At 45.1% G+C, this 20,725-nt stretch overlaps 1 protein-coding gene across 4 annotated transcripts in view; it reads right to left on the bottom strand.

Annotated features, from left to right (window-relative positions):
* Positions 1-20,725, bottom strand: part of AFF2 (ALF transcription elongation factor 2) — a 743,921-nt gene that overhangs the window by 308,643 nt on the left and 414,553 nt on the right. For all 4 annotated transcript variants that reach the window (XM_073543590.1, XM_073543593.1, XM_073543591.1 and 1 more), the window contains exon 4: positions 660-704. In XM_073543590.1, coding sequence (XP_073399691.1) covers positions 660-704 — 45 coding nt within the window. The remainder of the gene's footprint in view (positions 1-659; positions 705-20,725) is intronic.

Raw genomic sequence — 20,725 nt, 5'->3', positions numbered from 1 at the left:
TGACATTTTGCCCATTACTGCAGTCAATTCACTCAGTGCCGATGTAACAAATCTGAAATAAATCTACAATTTATCAAGGCTCCAATCAAGTAAATACATTTGTTCTTCTTTAGTGTTAGGAATTCTTTAATAAATAGATATATTTCAATTCTGCATTGTATCCTGCATGTCACAATGATTTATGTCTTTACTTATAGGAGGTCTAAGGACAGCAGAATACAGACAAAAACAGGAATTCTTTGACATCAATTACAAGTGTGTGTGTCTTTGGCCACTTGAAATGAGCATGAAAGACATGAAGAAAGTGCTTTCAGCAGAAACTTGTTTCCGACATACAAGTTTTATTATATTTAGAAAATCCCATTGCTCAGACGAGCACATTCCCGGCTGACACCAAAAGTCTGTGACAAGAAACCTTGAAGTAACAAGGAGGAATACAGAGTCAGAAACAATTATTCAGGTTATAGCCACTTTTTTCTTGATTTATTGAATTCTGAGACATATTACAAGTGCTGCTCCTGTTATGGTGACATGTTTTATGAACTATTAAAAATCACTATAAACACTGTAAATTATCACTGTACTGGTTTGTCCCACAATTAAAGTAGTTTAAAGAACCCTTCAAAAAGTCATGAGTTATGGCAAACTTCAAAACTTACCCGTAAGATTTCTTCAACACAACTGGGATCGTTTGGAAGACCAACCTGTGTAAAGAAAGATTTGTATTATTGATGGGAAGAAAAATAGAAATAGTACAATAAAACAATAGAGGTAGAACTAAAGAATGGATATAAAATAAGTAAAATGAATAAGAAATAAAATAATAATATGAAATACGGTAGGTTCTTAACCTCTGAAGCACAAACATGAAATAAACAAAGAATCAAGTTTTTGCAAATTAAACAAATGTAATATTTTAATAATTTCTTTGTTTTTGGGCCATAAAAGGTTAATACCCAAACCAGACTTACCAGCATTAAAAAAAGTTATAAAGTTATAAATTTACTTTATTTGCTTTAAAATAAAAAAAAGTATCAAAGTTAGTATACAAATGTACTAGCTAAAGAATCATACAAATGGTCATATTAACGGTCCAAAGGCGATCACATTGCACTTGGACAAAGTTATTCTATGGGACCCTGCACATGTCCATTTTTTTCCTAGCGAGTGTCATGTCGCACTCGGCCATGGCTGACATCTGTGTGCAGTCCATTTTCCACACATTCACACAATGAAGATAGATAAATTTGGTCCTCCGTATTCTCTTCACAAGGTGCTCTTAGGGTCCCATCACATTTAGCGATGCACCAGCTCTCCCGACTACGATACGACCCGGTCAGGATCGCTGGTGTATCACTAAATGGTCGCTAGTGAGCTACCAAACAGGCAGATCTCACCAGCGATGCAGCAGCGGTCGGAGGTCGCTACTTACCTGTCAGACGCGGCGATGAAGACGTCCTCCCACCCGCGTCACTCGTCGGTGCCAGCAGAAACTATAGAGCAATCATGTGAATTTTGCTGCCGATTTCAAAATGGAAAACCACCTCACCTCATCTCTTTCAGTATGTCATGAATGTCACCTTGAAAACTATAATAATTTTATAAAATTGTGTGTGCTATGTGGTGCAGTGAAAGCTAGGGGGCGCTGTATGGGTCATGCACACAGGCATATCCATTGTGGTAATGGAGATAGGATGGTAAATGACCGTTATGTATCCCAGGGTGGGTGGCCTTGGGATGGAAGCTTGAACGTGTGTTGATCAGCAGAGGTACTGCTGAGGTTTTTGTTACAGTGTATCATGGAGAGCTTCCAGGTGGCTGGTGAGACAGGTGGACCAGTCACCTACAAACCCACCCAAGGGCGTGTCTAAATGCCCATAGTAAGCCTGTATATGTGTGTGTATGGCTGGGTGTCTGAAATAGGACCTGCGATGAGGTCATAGCCATGTGATCCCATGGGCGTGGCTACGGACCATATAAGGTGACCAGGGTAGGTCACATGAGAGTGCCTGGATCTGATTGGTCCGTGTGGAAGGTCCCGGAAGGCTGACGTGCTAGAAGGTGTGCTGCCTTCCTGAAGCGCACATGCGGAGGCCGCTGACCCGGGGAGGCCTGTCTATAATGGCCTGCGTGTATCGGACAGTCCCCAGGAGGGAATGGACGTCCGGAGTGAGAAGCATCTAAGAGGTAACCCCGGACAGGGGGAATTACCTGAGAGACTGTAGAGCCTGATTGCTGGACAAAGCACAGCCTGTGCGAACACAGGGCTAAGGGAGCGGAGCACCATTATGAACATTCGTTTTGGTCTGCTGTAAGACTGTTACAGTTTTCTTCATGCTGCCATGGTTTATGCCATGTATAATAAACCGTACGGACTATATTATGTGAAAAGCCTGTGCCGGACCTGGTTTACCTGCAGCCAAGTGAGTGTCCCCCAATACACTCAGTGAGTGCTACCTTCCAGCTATTTTTATGCTGTTTTACTGTGAAAATGTTGTAAAATTAACCTTAGATACGTAGGCCATGATTCATCAAGACCGGCAATTTCCTTGCTAGCCTTGGTGAGGGAGCGTTGCAGAGTCAGATGCTCCAGATTCATGAAGACTCTTAGTCGGATTGCTATTTGTTGAGTCATGAAGGATTTTTGCCCCAAACATTAAGCTATTAGTGTCTGCCCTGTGAGGTTTTTGCCTTCCTCTGGATCAACATATTGGGCTATAGGTTGAATGCCATGGACTTAATTCTAATTTAAACCATGACAAAATCTATGAAACCATAATGAATCTGGAGTGTCTGATGAGTGACAAGCATCTGTCTGGGTTAAGATTTCTGACAAAATAGATGCCACAGCTTGTCATAAATTAGACAAGCTGTTGTGTAACGCATCCAGCCTCAACACCACCCATTTTGGTGTAGCTGTGTGTAACTAGGGTGAAAACACCAAAAGTCACAAAATGCTTGTGCAAGTCAAAGTTGTGAAAAATTGTGCAACTTTTCCAAGTACTTTATGTCAGAATTTGGGCAAAATTGATTTGATTATTTGGAATCTTAGTGTTAAAAAGTTAGACTTGATTAGTAATAGGAAACAAGGGGATTGGCTATGGCCATATGATGTGATACAACAGCTTACTGTTTGTGAGCAAAATGTGTTATGAGAACAACACCTAAATTGGAGAAGCTTCTGCTGATAAGTAACAGTGTTGTGGTTCCACTGAAGTTTGTAGTAATTCAGTTAGTTATGTGAATGAGAGGCATTTAGTGGCAGCAGAACTTTTGGGTCAGTCATGGGAACAGAAAAGGAGGCCACATGAGGTTTGCCTACTGTTCAGCATATGATCTGAGACTCACCTAAAATAAATGGACATTTATCTATGATGCAAATTATGAAAAACATCTCAAACTGATGCAGACTATAAAATAGTTGTGGACTACTGAATTTTCCATACATTTTTGCCTCTTCTTAGTTTAGCTCATAAGCTTGTGAACAAGGTTAGTATAACCGTTTAGTGTTGCGTATACAAGGTAACAATTGAGATTTTTATGTCAGAGAGTAAAGTTCAGTTACGCAGCTACAACCTGTGTCTTAGTGCGCCCTTTGCAGATAGTCAACATCAAATCCTTCATTTACCCCGTCTGACCACATTTATCCTACAAATAATTTATCGCAGAGTAAATTCACATTTTTCGTAATTAAAAGACAGAGTATGGATATTACAGACACAACTGTACATGCAATTTTCACTGCTTTTGAGATGGAAGATGTATGACCGTGCTTGGAGACTGTTTGGCTCCCAAGTATGGAGCTACATGGCTTTTGTTTGCTGCTGTACAGACACTATAGATTGTCATAAAAATGGAGATAAACTCCTCTCTAAACAATATATAAAATGCAGCATACGGAAGTATCAGGGGCATACAGATGCCCTATTTACTTCTATGGAAACCCTATTACCACTCTGTACAGAATGCAGCCAAAATATAACCATATGCATAAACCCTTACTCATTGAAGTTATTCAGTGTCCCTTACCCTAATCATTTTAATAATTCCGCTTGCATTATCCAAAACATGAAACCATACATACTGTATGTAAAGGCACACAAATACACAATGCTTTATACATAATATATAAAACAAAGATAAAGAGCAACTGTGCTATATTTCTGGTTTTACCCATTTCTATTTGGCCTAGAGAAAAGCTACTGTATAGTAAAATCCTTTTTTTAATCTACAGATCACTAGAAAATTAAATGTTTAATTGATTGTTTCAAAACATATTACACCATGGAATAATAATAATTTCCACAATTGGATGTGATTAAATAAAATCTTCCTGTGCTGAAATAATCTTATAAATGTGCCCCTGCTGTGTACTGTGTAATGGCTGTGTCTGGCCATACAGGAACATGTTCTGATCATACAACAGCTCCTGGCCAGGGGGGAGAGCAAAAGAGGATATAGACAGATAGTATGGAATCACAAATGATTCTTTCTTTGAAGTAAAACATTGTTTAAAAACAAGCAGGGAAATGTTTTACCTCACAGAAAGAATAATTTGCGATACCATGCTGTGATGTATATTCTCATTTACTGCCTCCCCTTCCCAGGAGCTGTGGCATAGTCAGCCCATGTTTCTGCACGGTCAAGCACGGCCATTACACAGTACACAGCAGGGGCACATTTATAAGATTATCTCACCACAGAAACATTTTATTTAATCAGATCCAAATGTGAAAGTTGCTATTCCAAGATCTAGTGAATAAAATTAACTTTTGTTCAAGGGAAAACCCCTTTATTTTATTTTGTACACAAAACACGGTAAACAATATGCTACAGAATTCATACATTACAGTAATAATGGACATTTTGCACCATCCTCACCTCTGATTCTTTTTGCCTACATACTATACATTTATATTAATATGTAAAAACTTAATAAAAGGCAACCAATGAATCTACAAATATAGTATATCCTATCAGTTCCTATATCACTTAACTATACAATTTTCTAATAATGTATGCGAGCTTGGTGAGATTACACGTCAACCCACAACCTAATTTACTACCATACCCAGGCTACAAATTGAGCAAAACACATACCCAAAACAATCAAATGAAAGTTACCATACCTAAATTTGAGATAGAAGTTGTGGATGGCAAGTAAAACTAACTCCAAAGAGAAAAACAGGACTATGAGAGAGGCATGGCCTATAAATGGAAACTTATTGGTAATAAAAGACCTGCTATGACAACAGATCAACCTAGAGTAGCTTCACAAACATTATCAAAGTGATTTCTTAGCATCAGACACCAGCGACACTGATGCAGGGTCAGGCGTGATAGAAGTCAAATAAAGCTAAACACCGGACAAGGGATAATCCCCAGATGAATCTACCGCACTACTACAAATAATCAACTTCTGATCACACATTTGGACTGATTCGAAAATGTTGGTTTTGCAACGGGGACTTATTATTTCCCCAATGCATTCAGTTGATATATTTGTGGTATTAAAACAATCTGTATCTCTTTTGCAGGGAAATTGTTTTGAATTACTTCCTGACCCCTCATCAGCTGTAGGTAGACAGGCCTTCAGAGATCTCATTGACCTCTTGTGCAATAACAATACCTCTACAGGTAGGAAACGATTTCCACATAGATCTCCCTCTCCCTCTTTGATTAACCCTCCTCTTTCACTGATTCCCTAAAGGTACTGTCACACTTAGCGATGTACCAGCGATCCCGACCAGCGATATGACGCGGTCAGGATCGTTGGTGCATCGCTAAGTGGACGCTAGTGAGCTGCCACATAGGCAGATCTCACTAGCGACATCGCTGGGGACGGGGATCGCTACTTACCTGTCACACCAGGCGATCCTGCGTCCTCCCGCCCGGCTCCACGCGTCGCTCGCCCTCACAGCAAGAAGCGCCACAGGAAGCTGACGACGAGAAACGGTCCTGAACGTTCTCGCGCGATCAGCGATAACTAGCGGGGGAGCCGGTCGTAGGTAAGTATCAGACACAGAGATATCGCTAGCAATATCGCTATAACGTCACTAGTTATAGCGATATTGCTAGCGATATCTCTTAGTGTGACATGCCCTTTAGTTAAGACATTTTTTGATGTCATCAAGCAAGAAATCTAACATTTTCCTGACAACTCTTTCAAATGTCAGAATCTAAGGGTCCTACACATAGCGACGCTCCAGCGATCCCAACAACGATACAACCTGGTAAGGATCGCTGGTACGCCGCTAAATGGTTGCTAGTAAGCTGTCAAACAGGCAGAACTACTCAATGATGCAGCAACAATACAGCGATCCGTATAACGACCTCGGCGGTCGTTGGGAACTTGTCACACAGCAGCTATTCTGACGACTCACGCCTGTGTCCCTCAGTTCTGAGTCGCCAACGAGGTCGCTCGTCGTTGTTATGGCGTCAAACACAGCGATGCATGCTGGCCAGCGGGACACCAACGATCAAAAAATGGCCTAGGACATTCGAGCACGATCAGCAATATCGCAGCGGGGGACCAGTGGCCGCTATGTGTCACACATAGCGAGATCGCTGGCGAGGTAGCTGTTGTGTCACAAAACCTGTGACGTTTCAACAATCTCGCTAACGATTTCGCTATGTGTGAAGTACCCTTTATTCTCTGAGAAACAAGCTATTCACTATGCAAGATAAAAAGCAATCAGATAGAAAAATGCAAGCCAATTGCAAACTTGCTTAATTTATGTTGTCTCACTATTTAAAGCATTCTAAAGCATCATGCTGGAAAATGTTACAATACCATTCTTAAAGAGTTTAATCTCCATCAACCACAATGAGACAAATTGAATACAAATAGAAGAAATGCATGACCATTATCAACCTCCTTAGGAGTGACTGACCAGTAAAAGATTACACCAACAGCAAGACATATATTAGTCTGTGAGGTCACAAAGGAATCTAAGGTATCGTCTAAAAAAACTAAAGGCTTTTCTTACCTTAGCTATTGTAAATGTTCATCAATCCTCCATCAGGGGGACATTGAGCAACAGTGGTGTTCATGGCAAGATTGCTATGAGAAAGTTACCGTGCCGCCCTGATAATCATGAACATGTATGCACAGAAGTTACATTTCAGGAGACAAGTTAGCTCTTAACATCCCAGTCAGCGCTCTCCCTCCCATTGATTTCTATACAGCTGTTAGCTGTTCACCTCCATCTCACTCCCTCTCAGCTTCTGACCAAGTTGTTCCTTTCAGTCCTATAGAATCACTATTCCCCAACCCTATGACCCACCTTTATCACAAGTTCCCAGGACAGTTTTTCTAACCACAGCACTCAATCTGCCAGTTCAAAGGTACTGTTATCTCAATGTGCAAATTACATAACATTAACATTGAGATAACAATTGTTCTCTCAATGTGCAAATATAGTGATAACAGTGTAGACATCAGAACAAAGACTGACAAACTCTTAAGGCCCAATCACACACAGCGATAATGCCGATTTTGTGACGCCACAGAGATCTCGCCAGCGATATTGCCCACTCTGCCTGGTATCGCTGCTCTCACTCCATCATCCTGGGCCATTTTTAAATCAGTGATGCTGGAAGCTGTAAACATCGGGTATCTACTTTGGAAACCAGCGTGCGGCTCTTAGATACCCGATGTTTACATTGGAAACCAGCTTGCTCGCTGGTCCTGATCGCTGGAGGGGCAGCCTAATGATGTCCCAGCAATCCCATCCACGTCAGATCATTGGTGAGATCGCTGGGACATCGTTATGTGTAACGGGGCCTTTAATGTGTTGTAGCAGTGCAGAGCTCCTGAACAGAACTGTCACTCAAGGAAGCATGTTTGATCCCTACAGCAGCATAGCTCTGAGCATCTCTAGAGACTATTTGAAAATACCAATTTTACAACACTTTTTCTGAGATCCTCATTTTTTTTTTTCTGCCAGAATACATTTCATGGCTAGATTTGCGGATTCGATCTGGTGACCTGCTGCTGCGTGGTCGCTTTCCCTGTCTGCTGAGCTATTTAACTTTCTCCCCTGTCTTCCTTTCTTGGTTGCTTCTCTACAGGTGTTTTTCATTTTTCCATTTTGGTTTGCCATACCACATTGTGTGGGATTTCATATGTTCATCGTTCATTAAACTTCCTTGCTGGCTATACCTCTTGGTAGAGGTGTGTTCCGCAGTTCCAGCTCTTCAGCTAAAGTATTTACCTTGATTGGTGAACTATAGTTGTATTACTGCAGTTAAATGGTTTGCTTCCCCCTCCCAGTATCATTTTCTTTTACCACTGTTAGGTTTCTGGGAGATTACACTTGTTCCTTTTATTTTTGGTTCTCCTTAGATTTCCCTCTCTACCCTATATAAATGTGTTTTAGTTTCTCACCCTGGGTTTCCAAATTTTACTTCACACTTTCCCCTTGTTGGCAGTGTGTTGCTGCATCCCTTCTGTTTCTCCAGGAGGTACGAGAAACCCCTCAACGGCCTTTTAGGGAGTTAGGTCTGAGGTGGTGCTTTTAGTGGTGCAGCTAGAGCCTTTCTAGTATGTACAGAAACCAACTGAGCATAGGTGTCTTATTTCCAGTGTGCGTGTGTGTACCCATTAATAACAATACATTTCCACAAACATTTGTAGTGAAGATCAGGCTTTGATAAATACATGTTCTTTAAATAAAACAGGATGGTCACTCATACCTGATTGTTATCCCTTTGATTGAAAACCCCAGACTATCATTTCATCTACAAATTATCTGCTAATCTTAAAGGTTCACATACTTTTGACACTTACAACATGTGATGTTGGATCATTTTCCTTGTTTAAAAATGAAAATGTCTAATTAGTTTGATTCCTTTGTTTGATGTGGTTGTCTTTATCTACTTTTAGGACCTCTGGCACAAGTTGTGGTGGTCTGCTCTTCTGTGCTTGGACACCTAAGTCAAAATACCAGGTTTGTATTTTGCTCCTCAATTTTTCCACTCCAATATTGATTCATACTGTAATTGATCCACACAAACTGGTATCTTCTTTACTTGATTTTATGCTACACTCTGGGGTCATGAGTCAAATTTACATATAGAGAAATGCCAATCTTGAAGGGGTAATATATAGGCACAGTATGTCCCATTGTACGGTGCACCTCCATATTACTGCATCCAATGAAGCATGAAGTTTAACAATCTGACTGAAAAAAGCTAGTATGCATTAACATAAAATCAGAGCCATCTAGACTTCTATGAGTACTGTGCTACAGATATGAGTCTCAGAAATCGTATATATATTTGTCTTGCAGTCAGGAGTATATACCATGTTTTGCTAATCTCACAACTGTTAAAGTCAAACTGTTATATGTTTAGATCAATACCTGCTTAAAGGGGTATTCTTATGTTTCTAAATTGCATTAATTAGTTACAGTATGAAAATAAGCTTGCTTTTTCTATCTGCTTTCAGTTCCCTGCTGTTAGCGCTTTTATTTAACACAGTGTTCAACTTGTTTCCAAGGGGAACAACCGTCAAAGCCAGGTCGAGTGTGTGCAGTAGTCATATGCAAGGCTAAAGAGTTAACTTCTAAGATACCAGCCACTTTCCTCCAGCTAATTAATATCTATAGCAGTTACATATGAAGTTTGCTATACAGATAACTTCACCTCCCACTACCTACCTGTAAGTTCCTGACCGAACTGTTATAGCAGTTAAAAACAAAATTTTCAAGGCCCCACCATCAGCAGTTTCCAAATCCGGTTTCCTAAACAGGTAGCTCAGCTTACTTAGCTCTGTACTTTTTATAGTCACAATTTGCTCTATGTACATATAGTGATAAAAGTGTATACTTCAGAACAACAGACCAATAATGTGTTCCAGTACCCAGAAAATCTAATGAGTAGAACTGTTCTTCAAGGAGGAGTCACTGCAAGCCGCTAGCAACCAGGAAGTAAGGAGACTGAAGAACACTGTGCTGCTCATGTCACAACTTGAAGATACTTATTTAAATGTTTTGCCAACTTCCATACAGTTTATAAATGAATTCTAATTTGCAAAGCAGAGCACATTTGTTTCAAGTCTGGTTATTTTATTTCATTAAATCAAAGGATATCTTAATTGTACATTCTTTATAGTCTTAAAGTATCTCATTTCTGAAAAGAAATGATTGTTGAAAGTAGCTCATTTTCTTTGGCTTTCAAAGCTTTATTAATTAATTGTGCATCTCCACTAGAGCTAAATCCAGCAGCTAATGAGAAATAAAATGAAACTAGTTAAAATACTAAAATTGAAACTCATAAGTAATGTGTAAGGTCTAAATTAATGAGCAGTAATATGCAGAAACCGTCCATAAATTCAAGGATTTTTTTGACTGTGTTATTATATTTAATATGAGTCATTGCTTCTTTTTATGAATTAGCAATATGAATTATAGCACAAAAAGCTATACAAATAAAACCACCTACTAAGTAGCATAACATGAGCACAAAAGGATATCTTTACGGGTTTACACAATTCTAGTGAGGCGCTGTTCCGCTAGACTGCAGCGAAGCATTTTAAAAATTCTGTCATTTTACCATATAACATTTCCTACAAATCCTCTGAAACAATTCCAAATACTGTTCTATTTAATTTATAAAAAAACCCCTGCTCATCCATATCTTCCTAAATCATTACCAGAATGACATAACTACAGTTAGGATAATAGTTATACAGGAAGAAAAAAAAAAAAAGCGCAAACTAAAAGAGTATTCTGCATTTAAAAAAAAGACATGGACCTAAAAAACACACCATATCGGTGCAAAGAAAATGTCAAACCTCTCACTCCTTGATTTGCACTTTATATTCATCTATTGATTTTACAACACGCAAAAAATGGATGATTATGTATGTGTGTAGGCAACCTCAGGGTATGTGCACACAACATCTTAGTTTTAAGCACTTTGTGCCTGAACAAGTGTAAGCAGGTTGCGGGATGCAGTGACGCACAAGAGGCAGAGCAAGGGTTAACAATTTAATTTAACAATGAGATACTCCTCACAGGGAGACAAGCAGTTAAATGAGGGAACAAATAGTTAAATTGTAAAGGATATATGGAGTTAATGAACAATGTAACGGCAGCTCTTTCAATCCTCTTTCGTGTCAGAGGTTTTTCAGGCTGTACGTGATGCTTGGAAGTCAGTAGCGCCAACAACGGCTAGAGCGGTGCTTGTCCAATCAGGTTGTGCAGCAAAGGTGCTCCGTCTTCTGGCAGCAGCGATCGGTCTCTGGTACCTTCCACTGGGCCCCTAGTCCATCCGTGGCTGTGGCCAACGCAAACAAAACCGCAGTACTGTCAGGTTCCTCGTCGAGCGGCGTAGCAATGTCCAGTAGGGAGGACAGCAGAGAATAGCCCTGCACCCTGCCCTGGCTCTGATGTATGGCGCTCAGCTGAACAAGGCTCCTGGCCCTCTCTCTGTTACTGCAGCGGGATTAGGCAGCGTCCTGGCATCAGATCGGCCACAAGTTGTTACGGCCCAGCTGTGCACCCTGCGGAGCACGCTGAGCACGCACCTTGCACCTCTGTCACTGCCGGCGGGAAACTGCCTGATGCTGACCACGCTTTAACTTTTAATCGTGCCCCTGGCTTCCAGGTCAGAGCATCTGTCTGGGCCTTTTGCCTTCCTCCGGACAACATGGGATGCAGCCCCAACAGTTCCAGAACCAGTTTAGTACAGGTACCCACTGTCCGATCTTCCTCCTTACATGAGCATAGCAAAAAATGAACAGAAAGCACAGCAATGTACAAACAACATTGCTGTGCACATGTTCAGTCTTTTGTTACCTCTTTTGATGACTTCAGAGTTCAGAAAAGTGTTTAAAAAAGTAACATGTTTATTCTTTGTGTGGCTATACTAAAAGAATAAGGAAAAAGCTACAGAAAAACTGCCAGCAAAGTAAAAAATCTTGGTGTCTCCAACGTCAGAATAAAGATTCTAAGTGCACATACGCTTAGGCTATGCTCACACTGAGATTTATGAGGAGCTTTTTGAAGCAGATCCACTTCAAAATCCTGTTCAAAAAATGCACTCAGCGGAGAGCACAGGATAAATGTGAGCCGAGCCTTAATCCAATTTTTTGGGAGGTAAAATGAACAAATAGACAGCAGTACAAGAATAGTTCTTATTTTTATTTTTGCGAGGTTCACAGTGCGGTATAAGTGATGAGGTGGATTTATTCTTCAGATCTGTGCGATTACAGTGATACCAGATTTATATAGTTTTCTTCCGGGTTTTGCTGCTATCACAAAGTAAAAATGCTTTTTTGTAAAAAGTTGTTTTTTTTGTCGCCATATTCTGTGAGCTGTAACTTTATTTTTTGGCAGAGCTGTATGAGGGCTTATTTTTTGCAGGACCAGTCACAGATTATTTTGGTACCATTTTCGGGTACTGTGGAGGAAACAGGACACGTTCCTCCCACGTCACCAATGTGATGTAACTACACAGGCACAGCTCTCCGGCGCCCCCTTTGTCTCCAGGTCAGTAAGGGAACTGCACCCAGAGCAAATGGCCGCCGGGGAGGATGTCCTGTTACCCGCTGGGTATTCTAAGATTCATAATCAGAGTAAAAGCATCAGCCCAAGAATAATTTTATGGCTTAATTGCCTTAAGGGTGCACTAGATAAGTACAGAAATATACAGTAAGCTATACAATGGAATTACAGTAGATTTGCAGTCAGAGTAAAATATAACAATAAGGGTACAAGAATTAGAGATATTAAGCTGGAGGTCAATTTACCAAATTGTAGGTTGCATGTGGGTGCCGGGAGCTCTGCAGTCCACAGGTACAAGAATCTTAGTTGCCGGACAGACCCCAAAGCATGGGCCGCTGCTCCCCTTGGCAGATCTGTCCCCAGTTCCTTCTTAGATCATCATCGTCTGGTTCTTCTGTGAGAGTGACCCTGCCATGGGCTACTAGTTCTTAAGCACGCTAGGTTCCTCCCCCTGTGTCAGAGAGTGGGCTAATAATCTCCACCCTTTAGCTCCCTGCAGAACTTATTCCCCATATCTAAGAAAGGGGGTAACTTTCAACAGCATGATCGGATCAGGACATGAGAGGTACCAATGAATGCGGTTTGTTTTGCCCGTCGTGTGGAGAGCAAACATGGCCCCATTGGGTCACTGTGGAGGGCCAATCTTTGTATCTCAGGCCCCAGAACCCTCACCGCCTCAGGAGTCACACTGCCAGATGCGCAATTTCCTCAGGGTCACTCGGATATTTTTCAAAAGTCCATAACTCGAAAGATGTATTCATAATCCATGATCCTAGGATGGAGTCGGGGCGGCTGGGAGAGACAATGGATGTGTATTTCTGTGTCTAGCTGACAGGTACATTCTAATTGAAGCCCCCAGGCCCCTTCCTGCCCCATGCTGACATGGCTCCTACTCAAGCTTTGAAGTTCTGTTTTGGGCCTTAGCTCATTAACATACAAAAAGACCTTGCTATTCAAAATTCAAGCCCTAAATCCTGCTTTGTTCATCACACCTCCCTGCTTTAGAGGGCGCTAGGGGGTATCACATTCCTGTGTTCCCCCATGCACCCTTCTGCACCCTCTCCTTGCCAGGACAACCCATCAGCGTTACCATGGTCCCTGCCTCTTTTGTGGCGAATGGTGAAGTGATACTGCTGGAGAGAGAGACTCCAGTGTAGCAACCTCCCATTCGTCCCAGAGACCGTGTGTAACCAGCTAAGGGGGTTTTGGTCTGTTTCAATGGTGAATTGGCATCCGTACAAGTATGGCTGCAGACGCTGCCGGGCCCACACAATTGCCAGACACTTCTTCTCCATCGTGGAATAGGCCACTTCCCTCGGCAGGAGCTTCCGGCTCAGGTACAGAATGGGGTTTTCATGGCGAGTAGTGTCGACCTGGCTGAGCACAGCACTCAGGCCGAAGTCGCTGGCGTCAGTCTGCACTACGAACGGCCTCGTGAAGTTGGCTGTCTGTAGTACAGGAGAGCTAGAAAGGGCGGTCTTGAGCGCCTGGAAAGCTGTCTTACAGGCGACTGTCTAGTTGACTGCGACGGGCAGCCTCTTCTTGGTGAGGTCCGTCAGGGACTTGGCCAGGGCACTATAGTGTGGAACAAACCTCCTCTAGTACCCGGCAGTCTCAAATAAAGACATCACCTGCTTCTTGGTCCTGGGGGTGGGCCAGGATGCGATGGCATCCACCTTCCCGGGCTCTGGCTTCAGAGCTCCCCCACCTACCCGGTGTCCCAGATAGTGGACCTCACTCATACCCAGCTGGCATTTTTCCGGCTTAATGGTCAAGCCTGCTCGCTGGATCCGCCCGAGCACCTGCACCAGGTGCTCTAGGTGATCCTCCCAGGTGGAAGTGAAGATGGCGATGTCATCTAGGTATGCGGCTGCATACCCTTTCAGTCCCTAGAGCAGCGTGTTGACCATCCTCTGAAAAGTGGCAGGGGCATTCTTCATGCCGAATGGCATCACCGTGGACTAATACAGTCCGAATGGGGTGATTAAGGCAGAGCGCTCCCGTGCCCCAGGGGTCAGGGGAATCTGCCAATACCCCCTGCTCAGATCCATGATGGTCAGGTACTTGGCCCCGGCCAGCTGATCGAGCAGGTCATTGATGCATGGCATTGGGTACGCATCGGTGACCGTCACAGCGTTGAGCCCCCGGTAGTCCACGCAGAACCGTGTAGTTCGGTCCTTTTTAGGGACGAGGACTACAGGCGAAGCCCACGCGCTGTTGGACACTTGGATCACCCCCAGCTTCAGCATCTTGTCTATCTCTTGGCACATGTGCTGCTGCACCTCAAGAGAGACCCGATACGCTGAACGCCGGATCGGGGGGTGATTGCCGGTGTCCACGTTATGGACGGCTGTCTCAGTCCTTCCGGGCAGGCTGCTGAACAGCTCCCGAAAGGGGTGTAGGGTGACCTCCAGCTGGGAACGTTGGTCCTCCGAGAGCTGGTGGCCAACCCCCACATCCTCGATGGATCCACCCGCCTTGGCTTGGGTGAGCAGATCCAGGAGGGTTTCGACATCTCTTTCCTCGGGAAGGTTGCACACTGGGTGGGCACAAGCCTCCCACTCATGATGGACCTTCATCTTGTTCACATGGAAGGCCTTACTCCTTCCATGGGCGTGGTCCAGGGTGACCAGATAGGTGACAGCGTTGAGCCGCTGGTGCATGAGGTATGGACCCTCCCAGGCCGCCTGAAGCTTGTTTTGAGGTACGGGGACCAGTACTCACACCTTTTGACCCACCTGGTAGGTCCGCTCACAAGCATTCTGGTCGTACCACCGCTTCTGGTCAGCCTGGGCTTGGGCCATATTGTCATGCACCAGCCTTGTCAAGGCCATCATTCTGTCCCATAAGCGCATGACATACTCAATGACCGACACTCCGGGGGTGGCCAAATCCCCTTCCCATGCTTCCTTCACCAGAGCAAGGGGCCCCTGTACACGTCGCCCATACAGGAGCTCAAAGGGGGAGAACCCCGTTGAGGTCTGTGGGACCTCCCGGTAGGCAAACAGCAGGTGTGGGAGATACCGCTCCCAGTTTCTCCCGTGGGAGTCGACCAACATCTTCAGCATCTGCTTTAAGGTGCCATTGAACCGCTCACACAGGCCATTGGTCTGTGGGTGGTACGGGCTGGCTACCAGATGTTGCACCTGTACCTGCTTACAGAGAGACTCCATCAGCTGCGACATGAACTGGGTCCCTCGGTCGGTGAGCATTTCCTGAGGAAACCCCACTCTGGAGAAAATCTCCAGTAAGGCAATGGCCACTTTGTCAGCCCGAATGGACGACAAAACTACCGCCTCCAGGTACCGGGTGGCATAGTCCACTACCGTTAGTATGAACCATTTACCGGAGCGGCTGGGAGTGGACAAAGGTCCAATGAGATCCACAGCCACCCTCAAGAAAGGCTCTTCGATGACGGGCAGAGTTACCAGTGGGGCTTTGGGACGCCACCCCGCCTTCCCCACCCTCTGACAGGTGTCACACGAACGGCAGTAGGCAATCACCTCGGTCCTCATTCCCAGCCAGTAGAAATGCTGAGCTAGTCTGGCCCTGGTTTTAGTGATCCCTAGGTGTCCGGCCATGGGAATCTCGTGTGAGATCCGCAACAATTCTGCCCTGAATGGATAGGGTACCACTAACTGTCGGTCCCTGGGCCACGCCTCCGGTGAACCCTGCTGGACCGTTACCCGGTACAGCCATCCCTGGTCCCAGACCACTCGCTCGCGGTCGGACTCCAGGGGGGGCTGTGCCGCCTGCTCCTTGAGAGCTTTCAGGCTAGCGTCAGCTTGATCAGATCAGGACATGAGAGGTACCAGTGAATGCGGTTTGTTTTGCCCGTCGTGTGGAGAGCAAACATGGCCCCATTGGGTCGCTGTAGAGGGCCAATCCATGTATCTCAGGCCTCAGAACCCTCACCGCCTCAGGAGTCACACTGCCAGATGCGCAATTTCCTCAGGGTCACTCGGATATTTTTCATAAGTCCATAACTCGAAAGATGTATTCATAATCCATGATCCTAGGATGGAGTCGGGGCGGCTGGGAGAGACAATGGATGTGTATTTCAGTGTCTAGCTGACAGGTATATTCTAATTGAAGCCCCAGAGTGTGATTAGCGTAATCAGATCAATTTTCTCGTTTGAGAGAAAAATTGTTGTGTAACCCTAGCCTAAGGCAGCCAGGAAGGATTTAACACAATTTATCTGTAGATAGCCTTTTTTTACATGACAGGTATCCATTAAATATGAAATGTTGTCTGTTATCAGAAAGTTCATAAACTAAAATCAGTACAATAAATAATTCAACTTCATAAAAAAACCTAAACACATAAAAACCTACTAGAGATAAGCAAATGTGCTAAAATAACGTGGTGCTAACCGAGTATCTTGGGAATGCTCGAATATGTTCAAGTCTCTATGTCTCCATGAATTGTGGCTGTTAGTCAGGCATATAAACAGGCAATCCTCGCATGTCTAATGGCTATATAATAGTCGCGAATCATGCTGCCGCGGAGACTTGAACATATTATTCGTGCACGCCCAAAATACTCCGCTAGCATCTGAGCATACTCAGATAACACCTTGTCTGAGCATGTTCGCTCATCACTATTGGCAATTTATCAAACATCCTGAATTAACACATTGCATAGTAGTATATAAAGCTTAGGCCTGTTTCACACTTCAGCTTTCTGGCGTCAGTCAAAATCCATCATCTTGATGGGATGTATCCATAAAAAATTGGTGAAAAACGGATGCAACGGATCAGTTTTTTCGATGGATCCGTCTAGCGGATCCTCCGAAAAAACAGATCCGTTTAATCATTCACATCTGATTTTTCCATCCTGTGAGGTAGCGCTGTCATGTAAGTAAGGGGTTCTCGCTTGCAGCGATCAAAAAACACATCCGGCACAGGATTTTCCAACAAATCATAGTCTATGAGGTTTATTCATCCTTCATAAACCTCCAGCAGCAATATACACAGCATTACAGGAGAGCGTCCATTATACAGGCTATTTAGCCCCAGGGTTATCTCACCCACGTCAGGGTTCCCATATGGCTGTTTCTCCAGGCCGCAGAAGTCCACTCACTCCTCAGGGACTCTCAGATACTGGCCGCCATTACACACACAGCCGCTCCACAGGCTGCTGTTAGTGAGGAGATCCTTCTCCTCACGGGACCTTCCAAACTGGACCAATCAGGTCCCAGCATTCACTCCATGTGACCTAACCTGGCCACATTATATGGTCCATAGCCACGCCCACCGGGTCACATGACTACGACCTCACCACAGGTCCTTCACACAGACATATATACTTTACAATAGCATTCATAAACATACATATGTCTCTATCTCAAGGTCACCCACCTTGAGATACATAATAGCTCTTCAACCACTCACACTCTTGGGACATCCACACAGCGCCCCCTCGTGGACACAGTGGTCATTACACCACATACCTCCCCCCTATGTTCAAACTTGTGGGGTTGAACACACAACATCACACCAGGGTCTCGAGACCGGGCACGTATTGCACCTTGCCCCACAGGTCGAGAGAACTGTCTCCATTTGTCATACGGCCTCATCTCTACATTAGGCCTCCCCCGCCCCCAGCGGTCATAATACCGGTCATTGTCTTTGACCCTCCAGTCACGGTCTGGCTGCATCATCAGACACTGTTTAGTCACCACACTGTTACAGTGCCCCTTGTCACCTGATCTTTCTCTTATTGACCATCTCTCTCGGTTGGTGCGGTCATAAGTCTTAGTCGATCCTGCTGTCTGGCACGAGTCTGACTCAGTCAACGTCTCACAGGAACTACAGCCCTTCAACCTCGTACGGTCTGTCGAATTGCCACTCGCTGACATTCTTCGGCCATCTGCCATGTCACTTCTTGGCGGTACCCCTGGGGTCCTTACATCTTGGTATGAAGGCGGCCGCCACCTGGTATTCCGCACTTCTTTATTAATCCGCTGGCGGTCCAGCTTCAACTGTTCAATCTCTTGCAGGTACCCCACTCTATACTCCAAGAGCAATTGAAAGTTCCTCAGGCTTTCCATGGAGCCAACCACCATCATGGGAATCCTTCCCACTTCACCAGACACCTGGTCTTCGTCATCAGGAGGGATCCTCACCCTCACCACACCGGAGACATTCACAAGGTCCTGCATCACCTTCCCGGACCTTCCAATGATTCTCCCAATCAGAGCTTTGGGTACCGGAACCACATCTTTCCTCAAACCCAACCGATCCATAGCCTCTCTTGCTACCTCTAGGCGTCGAGCAGCCTTCATATTACTCCGCCTAACCAATTGTTTGACACGTAGACACTGCAAATGCATCTCTTTCAGGACAGCTACTCGGTTTGATGTGTTTTCCCTAGCTGATACTATCACCAACTGCCGAGTCTCAGGTGCCCAGTGCACCTTACACGCTTTGACCGCCTCTTTGAAAGCCTCATGCACACCTTCCTCAGCACAGGCTTCTTGCATGTCTTCTGGTACATCAATTACAACCTTGAAGGTCGTGGACTTGCTCTCATCCTGGACAGATGGCTCTGGGTTCCCCACGGACACTTCCCTCAAGATATCTGTCATGACCGGATGACTGTCTTGTGCAGCTCTTGGCTCACCATCTTCCTGAAATTTACAGTCTTCAGGACCCTTTTCCAAGATGGGCTTTGTCATTTCTGCCTTGCTATCAGTCGGGGACGGCCGCTGTACGTCTTCGCCCATCCACTTCTTCTCCCACAGAAGACCTTTTACTACTCCACTGAGTTCTTGCAGAACTTTATCTCGCTCCTCTGCCAGGTAGCGACGCTCATCCTCTCTCCTGAGAATCTCCTGTTGATGCTTTTCTTGGGCCTCTCTGAGCACCTCCATATCCTTCACTATAGCTTTGTTCATAGTTTGACACGCTGACAGGTGACCCCTGAGCTCAGAGACTTCCTTCTCCAGCTCATCCACTCTGTGCTCAGCTGTTTGTCTCAGGCCTCTTTCTTGTTTGACACATTCATCCACCTCCTCTCTGAGGGCCTTATTCAGTCCTTGCCACGTTACCATGTGGCCTTTGAGCTCAGAGACTTCTTTCTCTAGCCCTTCTATTCTGTGCTCCCTTTCTTTCTCAGAGCCACAGTCACCCCCAGAGATTAAGTCATCCCTCCAGTTACTCACTAACCGTGTGACTACTTCCGCCGTCTTACCCACCAGGTCAGCGTCAGTTTTGTCACGAGATGTCAGGTCCGTCCGTTGGGCTGACATGCCCCTTTTCCCAGTCACTTCCACCTCTGACCTCTCCCCGTCAGGAACCGTCACCGTCTTAATATCTGTTAGCCCAACTATAGGAACGTCTCCCTCCTCGTACCATAGGTCATCCAACATGACAAAGTCCCGGCCGCCCTCCAAGGTATACACCAAGTCTGGTGGTATCCCGCCACCTTGGCACTCACTGCCTCCAGGCCCCTCAAACACCACTCTGTCTAGCATATAGTTCACCGTGACCCCATGTTTACAGCAAACCTGGGCCATTTTCTCGGTCAGACAGAAAGTGAGAGGAGTTCCTATCAGAGTCACCTGACTCTTGGAGTCCAACCGTCCCGAGATTCCTTCCCGGTGCAGCATCACTGTACACACTTGCGGCCCGTCATGCTCCGGAAAGTATATCCCACATTCTGGAAACGACATACACGTACACTGCAGTTTCCCAGACATACCCACTGAGTCACCCAGTGCTGTCACTTCTTCAAACTTGGCCCCTTTCTGGACCACCACCCCACTTTGGGTTGCCGCCCCCTCCCGGGACTCTACCCCTTTTTGGGTTACCGCGCCAATTTGGGTCACCGCCCCCTTCTGGCACTCCACCTCTTTTTTGGCTACCACCCCCATTTGGGACTCCACCCCCTTTTGGGCTACCACCCCAATTTGGGTCACCGCCCCCTTTTGGGACTCCACCCCCTTTCGGGATCTCCCCATGTCTGTTATACCGGTCTTCTCAGACCACAGTTCACACCACACAGTTTATGTCTCTCAGGATACCAGACAAGTCCTTGTTGGCACCACCACAGCTCCTGCTGTCACCGATCACTGGCACCACCGGCTGCTGTTCACACACACAGCGGCTGGAGTCACTGCAGCTCCTGCTGCGCCGTCTTCATGGACCCGCCGATCCACCGGAAGCCGCTTGTCACCTTCGTGACCCCACTGAGCCACATCAAGCCGCTT

This window comes from Dendrobates tinctorius, unplaced genomic scaffold (assembly GCF_039654945.1).
Source record: "Dendrobates tinctorius isolate UK_male_01 unplaced genomic scaffold, ASM3965494v1 ptg000133l, whole genome shotgun sequence".
In the NCBI taxonomy this organism is placed as follows: Eukaryota; Metazoa; Chordata; class Amphibia; order Anura; family Dendrobatidae; genus Dendrobates; species Dendrobates tinctorius.
This window is presented reverse-complemented; position numbering and strand designations above follow the sequence as displayed.